At 35.8% G+C, this 11,324-nt stretch overlaps 1 protein-coding gene across 1 annotated transcript in view; it reads right to left on the bottom strand.

The window, feature by feature from the left end:
* UTRN (utrophin) overlaps window positions 1-11,324 on the bottom strand; it is a 503,258-nt gene that overhangs the window by 32,696 nt on the left and 459,238 nt on the right. The window contains 1 exon segment of the mRNA XM_007450323.1: window positions 3,824-3,960. Coding sequence (XP_007450385.1) covers window positions 3,824-3,960 — 137 coding nt within the window.

Genomic DNA, 11,324 nt, shown 5'->3' with positions numbered 1-11,324 from the left:
AAAAAAAAAAAAAAAAAAAAAAAAAAAAGAAGATGGAAGGTCATCTTATTGGGATGGAAAACTGAGACTCTTTGGACCTACTTTCAAAAGCAGGCATTTATCCAGTCTGTGTTTGTCAGAACATCTATACTGTAAATAGACTTAATTACCCGTGTATAAAATAGATACAACAACGAAACAAAACAGTCTTACTCAATAGTCTTTTTACATCACTTTTCATTAACTCTGAAATATGTATGGTGTCAGGTAAATGATTTGCTATACACTTTCTAAAAAATAGGAACTGCTTGAGAGACCATTTCTAAAATTCAAGTGTACCACAACATTTGCTGTGAGCTTTAAATGTAAGAAACATATGTACTTTTTGATCTTAGTTGAACTCAGAAAAGCTTTGTGAAACTGCTTGGCTGGTTCCTGTAAGGTTAATTCAGTTAGCGCAATAGTGATTCACTGAACTAAGATAAGAATGGCAGAGGCAAAAAGCTGAATTGAAGTTTCTCAAGAGAAAGTTTTTTATATATTGTGAAAATTTCTAAGAAAAGAAATAAAGATGAAAAAACCCCAAAGTTTAGGCTTTATTGACTTCAAAGTACCTTGATTTGCAGAAAAAAATGTTAAGTGATAAGCTTTTTCATTTAATTCTAGAAGAGGAAAACTGGGCAATATCCTCCCTGCATTGTTAGAATCTATGATTAAAGGGGGTTACAAATAAGACCAATCTATGTGTTAGCCCAGACTTCATAATGCGGCCTATCCCTGCTTTCCAGAGTAGTGTTTGAACAGAGTTTGGTTAATCACACACTAATATGGAAGGAATCTGACTCTACTAATGTTATATGAAATATAACCCAGACTTTCTTTGAAGAACTTCGTGACTCCTTTGGTGCCTTAGATTCTCAGCAGACTGTTCCTCATGCTTCCAATCTTTTTGCCTTCTGAAGTCCATTTCTCCCCAAGCAGAGTAAGTGCAGTCCCAGTGTGCTCTAACGTACAAAACTTCAATGGCTCCCCACGGCTCTCAAGTAACCTACAAACACCGTGGCATGGCTTACAAGGTCCTTCATTATCTGGCTCTTGCTTTTCTCTCCATTTTCATTACTTCCCATCTCAGTTTCTGAAACAATCTTGTCTTCAGGCTTTTGAAAATGTTTGCCTTGGCTTGAAACGCTCCCTCTCCTCCCCAGGCACCAAACACGGAGCGTTTGGCCCTATTACTCTTTCAGTTCTCCAGGTTAGCTGTCACTTCCTGCCAGTGCAATGCCCCCACAACCATAATTCTACTTACTATGAATTGGTTCTTGCTACAGTAAGAACTTAAAAAAACATGAAACTGATCTACTCCACCTTAACCAATACCAGGGAGAGGTGTCTATTTTACTCCTTTTAATCTTCAGGGAAACCTTCTTGGCCAGTAAATCTCACTCAGTTCTCAAATTTCTTTGTCACTCTTTGAGCCTGTTTCGCAGGTTTATTTTCAACGGTAACTCTTTCATCAAGCTCTACTCATTTATTTTGATTTATTTTTTGAAAAAAACATCTTGCACAGTTATAAAATTAATCGAATCAGCCTAATCATGGATTTGTTTACCTTCTTTTACTAATTTTCCCATAAATCCCCTCCACGCATGCATGTATAATTACTGGATAGGGGATAAGACCTTACATTTTGCAGAGATGAAAGAGAAAGAAGCAAAAGAAAATTCTAATCAGCTTCATATATAACTTCAACACATTTACCACTTTGCTGGTTTTTCTCCAATGCTCTCTTCTCACAAATAGGAGAATAAATGAAATCAATTTTTTTACTACCCACTCATGTAAATTGTTACACCAGAAGATTAACTGGCCCTGTACTGGAAAGGGCTCAGTAAAAAATGAACTATACCGACTCCAAGAACGCATCCTAGGAGTGAAAAAAGAAGAAAACCTGCCCAATGTATCCAGTAGCTCATAAATTTCTTGCAAAAACGATCTTGTGACATCTGACTTAATCTTACACTCCTTTTCTTTCTCTTGTTTTCCTCTCACTGACAATGCTGGTAAATTTATGTTAGCTAAAATGAAGCATCTTCAGAGTTACAGCCAAAAATCATAGCACAAAATTATTTGGCACACTTTTCTGTTCTTTTTTACTTTCAATGAGCCACCCAGAATAGAATGATTGATGTCAGTGATTACTTTGACAGTGAAAGGCAAATTATCAAAATTGCTTAAAAGGAGTTTAAAAGATCTATCTATCTGTATGATTCATATGAAGGATGCAGATATCTGGGACATAAGTGGTCCCAAATGGCTTATCCAAAGAGTGAAAGACACATCACTATTTCAAACCTATCAAAGTATCCTATAAATAAAAGCACTGCGTGATAATTCTATGCTTCAGGCAGCTACTCCAAAGGTTATTTAGATCTGATACCAAGATAAGTAAAATTTTGTCTTCATTAGGTGTTCAGCATAGTTAAGCTATATACTAAATACTAGTATATATATACTATATACTAAAATAAATAAGAATGTATTATCATACACTTCTGAAAAAAAAGAAAAAAAATCTACCCACAAAACAGAGGACCAAAAATATATCTTTCCTTATGGATTTTAAGTATGTGAGTAGTGTCCTTTAAATTGAAATCGTTTCAATAAAATTTCTTCTAAAATGTACTGTGGAAAAAATGACTGGGAGGCCATATATCTTAATTGTACAGATTTTGAAATCAAGCAAGGTTATCAAAAAGTTTGAATTTCTTGGTATGCTTTAAATGAGTATGTGGTATTTCTATCTACATATACAGCTGCTTTATATTTCTTTCTGCTGCACACCCGTAATGTTACCTATAGAGGGATAAAAATACCTACTATGCTCTGGCTGTGGTCTTTCTTCTATTTCTTAGCAGTTCAACAAATTAAAAAAAAAACTGCACATAAATGTAGCAAAGCCCCTGGTCTATAGGGTTTTATATGGAAAAAAAATTGGACTAAATAGTCTATCCCTCTATTTTGACATCTTTGAGACATGGACTGCCATAATACACTGGACGATTACTATTCTCTGATTATCTCTCATATACACAATAAAATGAACTATGAGTTTTGAAGGTTAAATGTCAACACATTTCTATACTTCTTATTACAATTTTCTCTACTATACAATGTAGGAAACTCCATACTTCACACTTCGGAGCTTCTCTTCTGTAATTATTTGAGAGGCATATTTCTGTAACTAGAACTTCACTATTCTTTATGACTAGGCACTCTGCTGATGATTAGCAATAAAAGTTAATTTCCCCCAAGATTCAAGCACAAGAAAATTGCCTTGGCAGGCATATTTATGCTGATATTTTCAAAAAAGTGATTCAAAGATTTAAAATCATATTTATTTTGATCTTGATGTATAATTGTTTAGTAATTTAAAATTTGCTCTTGCATGTCTTCTGGCTCACTTTAAAATTTCTTTTTCTTTTCATTTCAGGCTATAAATTGCTATTCTCTGCTTTATAATCCCAAAGTAATTTCGTTACTTGAAGCTTTGTTTCGTTTATGTTTGTAAACTCAAATTATATACTTTTAAGAAATTTTGTCTATTTCATGTTTAGGAACACAGGCAAAATTAAACCTGGAAGTTTTGCTGTGCCATCAGAAGCAAACAGTCAAAATTCATGCTGTGAAGACTGATTCCAAGTTTATTTTACCTCTTTTAAAATGAAACATTTTACCAAAACACAAATTCTTTTTTGGTATCAGATTTCTCTTTTGTCACTAACATAAAAGTAGCAGATATAAGAGCATATACAAATACAAGTTTTAACAGTAAAATTAAACTTACGTCTCTAAGTTGTCACCTTCAAGAACTGTCTGGACAGGCAGGTAGCCAAGCCGAGGATGTTTGGCAAAGTATTTCTTCGATCTGAACTTATTCTTCAGCACCTTTGTGAAGTCCCGTACATCTTCCCCAGATGTTGTCTGTGAGGTTGAAAAAATTACACTTTTCTCATTAAAATGGAAGGAGACAACTATCTACAATCAAATTAGAGTGGATGTCAACTGATGCAATTACATGACCACAGTTTCAGTAGCTTTATGTACTTTTGGAATAGTGCACAAGGTCATAACACATGGCAATCAGGACTCATCATTAAATATATCCGGCAATTAGTTTACAATTTAAAATTTTCTGTTCAGCATAAACCATAAGTAGATAATTTCCCCAGTATGTTAAAAATCGGGCCTAAATGTAAAATTAGTTTGGGCAATGTTATCGGTTGATTCCTTTCACTAAAAAAGCTGCAATATGTTATTAAACATTTGGTGATGACGATGTATTCTGGATATTATATGGTTTTAACTAAGGTGGATAAATCAGGCTGAGCTATATATACAGCCTGTACAAGTCAACATACGTTGTAATCTGGAAAAAGAGAAATACACAAGAGAGAAAGTGCAGGGCCATACTGGTTCTCTATGTCGCAAGAAATACTGTCAGATTCTTTGTTCTTTTCCAACCATACAAACATATAATTATTCGACATGGACTAAATTACTAATGGCGACATAAAATGTGACTTTTTAAAGAAGCATTTCAAGATGATTAGTTACTAATCATTTAGGGTGAGGTGGGCTGAAATCTACCCCAACTCTCAAGCCCTCATCTACTCAATGAACTGTTCTCTGAGCCCCAGTTTTCTACTCTGTATCATCAATTCTAGTTTTTTTTTGGTATATGTTAAACAGACATCAACTTTAGTCCTTCTGAAAGCGTATTTAAAATACTGATGTGTGTAGAACTGAACTGAAACCTTGGTCATCTGACTCCTAGTCGGCTATCCCTTCTACAGCTAGACAGACCTCACGCCAACCTCTTTACAAAGCGAAACCAGAGGACTTTTCTATAATAACAAACTGAGTACTAAATATATTGACTTACCTGCCACCTGCTTTCCTCTAGGGCTTGCACCCTCCCCAGTCTGTTTTTTCCCTCATGACAAGCATGCCCAAGACTCATACAAACTTGTTTTGCAAACAGAAGTTTAACAAAATGTAATTATTTTTTAAAACAACTGAATTGAGTCAACACTTATGTGGTTTTGTTACTTTCTATTTGCTCCCATTCCACCTAAATATGTCTTCTTCTAGTAAACAGTTAAGGAAACTTTTGATTCTCTAAGCTTGCAGAGAAGAGAGAAAACATAAATCAGCCCAAGCTATTTATACATCAATTTTTACTTTATTTAAAAGGATATGTATAGCAAGCAAAGCCCACATTATCAGTAGGCCTTGCTATCAGACCCACAATGTCAAATCTTTTCCTGAATAACAAAGAAAAAACTATATAATACCTGCAGTTATATAGATACAGACCCTCCCAAATATAAAGTGTAGAAAATGAGCTATTAATGGGGGGGGGGGAATCCAAGGCACTCTGTAGAGGAAAAAGGGTTGCTGTAAGAGGATGGTTTGGGGGTATTAAAATCTAACCAGGCAGAACAGGAGAAAGAAGGAGAACACAGTTGGGAGTAAAGAAGGCAATATTTAGAGACACAATGCCTGCTACAGAGAATAAAGCCAAAAGGATATATCACTACTATAAAGGACATTTGGACTTTTAGCAATGGGTATCACAACCACAGATCATTAAAGTTTATACATGTGTTTATCCTGAATGTTTTGGTAAAGAGAAAAAAAAAAGGAAGAAGCTTTTTCCATGATAGAAATACAAAAAGAAGGCCCCATGCAGTAATAAGCATTTATGACCCAATTTATTTCTATGTCTGTTCTTAACACACTGTTAATATACAAGGAGATAAAGAAGTAACGGCCACCAGCTTGTACTTGGTCCATTTCCATCTGGCAATAAGAAGGTTTTTATTGCTCGGGCCAGTGATTTTCAAACCATATCCAGGTCTTTAACTCAGGCAGCCCTGAGTGGGGCGGGTGGGAGAAAAGACCAGGTGGGCAAGGCACCTGGCCACTTCCCCAGTCTGCCTCAGCCAGGACAGCGTACAATACAGTGCCCTTTAGTATATTCATGGCGTTGTGCAACCATCACCACAATCTAATTCTAGAACATCATCATCACCTCAAAAAGAAAGCAAGCCTGTACCGATTAGCAATCATTCCCACCCCTCTCCCCACCCCCATCTCCTTCCCTCAGCCTCTGGCAACCACTAATCTACTTTCCGTTTCTGTGGATTTGTCTATTCTGGACATTTCTTATAAATGGAATCAAATAACATGTGGTCTTTTGTGACTGGCTTCTTTTACTTAGTATAATGTTCTTCTAGCTTATCTCTATTTTGGTTTCAATGTGAACTCTTGCTTGGGAAAAAAATGACACATCATTAAAAGTACAAGTCCAATTCCGCATCACACATTCTTTAGCTAAATACATTCAGGACATTGAAGAACAAAGCAAAACCAACCAACAAACAAAAAACAAACAAAAAACACCTACCTGCCTCCCAAAAAGTTATAGCAGGGGTTTCAGATAATGCTCAAATTTGATATTTAGAAAAAATGAGTGCATTCTCATATACAGTGCTAATGAGGAAAAAAAACTACCACCAGCAGTTGTAATCTAAGGGCACTAAATTCACTAACACCATAAACTTTATGCAATATTAAAAGGAAAAGTGAAAAGTAATTCATCCTACAGGAATGTGATTCTTTAGCTGGGATAGAGCCAAGAAAGTGAATTATGCCTATTTTCTCACCAAAAAAGGTTAAAATAGGGTATTCCCTGGCAGTCCAGCGGTGAGGACACTGAACTTCCAATGTTGGAGGTGCAGGTTCAATCCCTGGTCAGGGAACTAAGATTCTGCATGCCACATGGTGTGGCCAAAAAAAAAAAAAAAGGCTTAAATATATTTGTACATATTTGATCTAATTTCCTATCTAATAACAGTACCTAATATTTCTGTTTGAAGGTGCTAGAGCAACGGTTTGGTAAAAAGCTAAACAGAGGACCACCCACCTAGCATAATGAATATCATCAAACTCAACTCTGTCTCCATGCTAGTATGGAGACAGAGTTATTCTTGTTCTTTTTAAAGCAAACAACTATTGATATTGTGATATGAAGATGAAATCGAAAGGATCATTCATTACTACAAAAATTATCCAGCATGTTAAGTTATCCATGCATTTCTCGAAAGACTAGGTTTTCACTTATTGCTGTAAGAAAAGAAATAAAAAGAACAAAAGACTTCGTAGATCTCATTAGATGTAACGGGGATGTAATATATTAGCACAGAAGTCTCACCTTATAAATAGCTTTCCTTCAATCTTTTTTATTTTTACTATCAAAGGCAGTGAGAGTATCATCACTATTTTGACCCAAAAGGAAACTGACACTAAGGCTTTCAGCGATTCAGATTGACAAGGTCAGTAAGGCAAGAGCTGCTCTTGCAAACCTGGGTCTTTTCACCATACCAGAGCTATATCACCTCTCCATGAAAAACGGAACAGTCTTAAGTTTTGTAAGAAAAAGAAGCCATAGCCATTGACTAAACTATTACTATAGTCTGAATTTTGCCTTTATTTTAAATAAAGTACTACTAAGATACCCTGTGGCTGAGTTTTACAAAATTTATATTGAAATGTCATTTTATAACTTTTTAATTGCATATATAAGAAATGTTCAGTGCGAGTACAATTAGAAAAAAAATACATATGGAAGAGAAAAAAAAGAGAAAAATTAAAATTGCCAGCTCTTCTGTCACCCAGAGATAACCACTCTTAAAATGGTTGTAATTGGACTGTTTTATTTTTTAATCCTTTTTATTGCAAAATAAAACACAGATATATAAAACTATATACAACAGGCACCTGGTTTAATAAAATAAATTATATGGTGAATACTATCCAGTCAGGAAATTGAACTTTTTTTTTTTGCGGTACGCGGGCCTCTCACTGCTGTGGCCTCTCCCGTTGCGGAGCACAGGCTCCTGACGCGCAGGCTCAGCGGCCATGGCTCACGGGCCCAGCCGCTCCGCGGCACGCGGGACCTTCCCGGACCCGGGCACGAACCCGTGTCCCCTGCATCGGCAGGCAGACTCCCAACCACTGCACCACCAGGGAAGCCCAGGAAATTGGACTTTGTTGGACATTTCAGAAGCCTCATTCCAGTCATAACTGCTTCCCACCTCTCTAAAACAAGCATCCTCATTTTTATAATAACTTCCTTGTGTTTTAAAAATAGTTTCATCACTCCAATGTTTGTCTCTAGATACTATAGTTTAGTCTAGCTCATTTTTAAAAATCTGATATATTTTAAGTCACTTTTAGTCTACCAGATTTCTTCTTCATACTTGCCATTTCATTACAATTTATCTGTTGGAAACTCAGGCAATTCAACCTGTAAAGTTTTCAAGAGTAGGATTTTGCTGGTTGCATATTTTTGGTGCAGTTTAGCATGTTCCTTTGGATATCCTGCAAATTGGCAGCTGGATCCAGAGAATGCATGAGACTCAGTGAGACTCAGGTTTGCTCTTTTGGCAAGATTATCAGTGGTGTTTGGTAGGATTATAGGAGACACATGATGTGTGGTCATCTCTCCTACATAATCCTAGTAGTTTTCATGCTAAATGCCTATATCCATCCAATGAGGGCTTTAAAATGGTGATATTCTAATTCTACCATTCATTTTTAGTTGAAAAAAAATTTTAAGGACATCCCCCTCATCCATTTAGTCACTCAATTGTACAGTTGTTTCAGGAAAGGCAGGATTACATGTTTGATTTTTCTCTTTTATTGACCAATTTTCCCTGTAATGAATTGGTTTCCTACCATCTTCCAAAGAAGACCAATTTTAAATTATTTTAAAATATCATTATGAATTCATATATTAACATATTTGATGAGTTTTGATCTATTGCAATTACTGTTGACCCTTGAACAACACGGGTTTGAATGACGCGGGTCCACTCATACACAGATTGTTTTCACTAAATATGTACAATAGCACTACACAAACCGTGGATGTGGAGGGCCCACTGTAAAGGTTACGTGGATTTTCCACTCTCCAGGAGGTTGCTGCATTCAAGGGTCAACTACATTATCATTATTGAAGCTCAAACTGTCCCATCTTTGGCCAGTAGGAGCCTCTTCCTTGTTGTCCCATTTAGTTTAAGTTCTACTGCTAACAATATAGTTAATGCTCTCCATCAGTCAGTAGGATGTTATGTCTCTATTTACTTTGGTTGTCTAAGCCTGGTCTCTAACAAATTCCCCAAGAAGTGCTCATAGGACCAATATTACCTGAGCTCTTACATGTTGATGATGCATTTCCTGTGTCCTTTGCTAGTTACTAGAAAGTTGGTTTTTCTGGATATGAAATCCTTAGCTCATATATTTTTCCCTTGAGTTTCTTAAGTATGTTCCTCCATTTTCTTTTGGTATAAAGTATTGCAGTTGAAAAGTCTGATGGTTATTTCATTTTCTTTCCTTTTTAAGTCATTTTTTCCTTTTGTTTAAATGACCAAAGGATTTTTTTAAAATTTTAAAGTCCATTAATTTTACCAGAATATGTCATAGTGTTGATCATTCTAAGTTAGTGTTCTCAGGCATAATATACTCTTTCAGTATACAGATTCACTTTTTCTTGTTCTCCTGGGTTTTTTTTTTTTTTTTGAGGGAGGAAAGATTTTCTTCAAAAAATTTTTTTTGGAAGTAGAATTGATTAGTTTTCCTTCTTTTTAAATTTTATTTTATTGTTTTATTTTTTATCTTTGGCTCCCCCATGAGGCATGCAGGATCTTAGTTCCCCAACCAGAGATCAAACCCATGCCCCCTGCAGTGGAAGCATGGAGTCTTAGCCACTGGACCGCCAGGGAAGTCCCTTTAATTTTTATTTTTAGTGTTTGTTCTACCTTATCTTGGGTTTCTTCTTCAGGGACTCATATTATCCATACTTCCAGTCCTTCTTTTTTTGGCCTATCTTCAGTATTTGTCATTTTCTCTTCTATTTCTTTTATGGTATTTATCTGCTCTGTTTATTAAGACTAAAATTAATTAGTCTTAATTTCTGAAATTATTTTTCTTTTATTTCTAACTCTTTCCTATGTTCTGTTACCCCAAAATATGCCAAAGGGGTGTATTGATTAGTTTAAATTAAAGTTAATTGAGAAACAGCCAGGGCAAGAACAGTCTGACCCTACGCTTTGTCCCCCTGAAAGCAGGAAATAATCTCCCATGTAAAAGGTACCCTCCCTGCACCAGGACACAGAGAAACATCCTTATGGCTAGAAATAGGGAATTCAAGGCTGAGAAACCTGTGGGAACCATCTGCTTAGATTCTTCAGTAATTGGTAGCCAAGCCTAAGTTTCTTTGCCTTGTTGGTTCTTCACAAAGTTATTGGGTTTTTTTTTGCCTAAAAGGTACAAAACTGCCTGCTTCGGTCACTTCTTTGAGTCTCTCATATGCACAAAGTTAAACTTTGATTTTCTCTTGTTAGTCTGTCTCACATCACTTTAATTATTAGACCAGTCAGAAGAACCTAGACGGGTAGAGGTAAATTTTTTCCTCCCCAACAATATGTTGCAAGTTTTGTGACTGGTGGTGGTTTGTTACCACCTAGATTTATTTGAGGGATATCCCATTACCTAGTTTTGTAGTAAATATTATCCAGAGGTTTGGTTTTGCTGTCTAGATCTCTGGCTCTTTTTATGTAACTACTTTACAAATGGGAAGAAAATGGCAAAGGCAAAAGAGATTGAAAACTCTGAAGCCACTGCTACCATCATCTCCCCAAATCCTTCTGGACTCATTTTTAACAAGCACATAAGAACTCTCACATCCAAATGAGGACTGTCCTTCAAATTGTCATTTTTGGAAATCTAATGAAGGTGACTCACTGTGAAAAACATTTAAAAACTGAACCTACACAGATAAGTGGGTATGTGAATACTTTAAAATATACTTTCCTCTGTTATGCTGCTATTAAGAAGCAGTGAGATAGTAACGAAAACTTATCTGGATAATGCTAAGTAGTTAGTTCTTGACTGGCTCCCCACTAACTTAGTACAAATCAATTATTTAAAAAGTGTTGCTGAATTATAAAATGTAGCCTGGCGTAAGTCTGTCCATGTAACTCTCTGCCCAAATCCCAAAAAATCCTGTGTAAGCTGGTATGAGATGATTTTTTAGTCTTGAGTTCTATTTTGCCAACCAAAGTTGGGGGTATTTTAAATTTTCCTCTGTTTTACTCCTTGATTGGGAACAAATATAGACTTCATATAGAGCAAAATTTAGAGTTAGAGAGCTACAAATAAAAAAACAAATCCATATTCATTTTAAATCTCCTCAAAATTTCTTTGGTCAGTTCATGACT

Source organism: Lipotes vexillifer, unplaced genomic scaffold (assembly GCF_000442215.2).
Source record: "Lipotes vexillifer unplaced genomic scaffold, Lipotes_vexillifer_v1.1 scaffold112, whole genome shotgun sequence".
In the NCBI taxonomy this organism is placed as follows: Eukaryota; Metazoa; Chordata; class Mammalia; order Artiodactyla; family Lipotidae; genus Lipotes; species Lipotes vexillifer.
The sequence above is the reverse complement of the archived record's forward strand: the minus strand, read 5'-3'. Positions and strand labels throughout refer to the sequence as shown.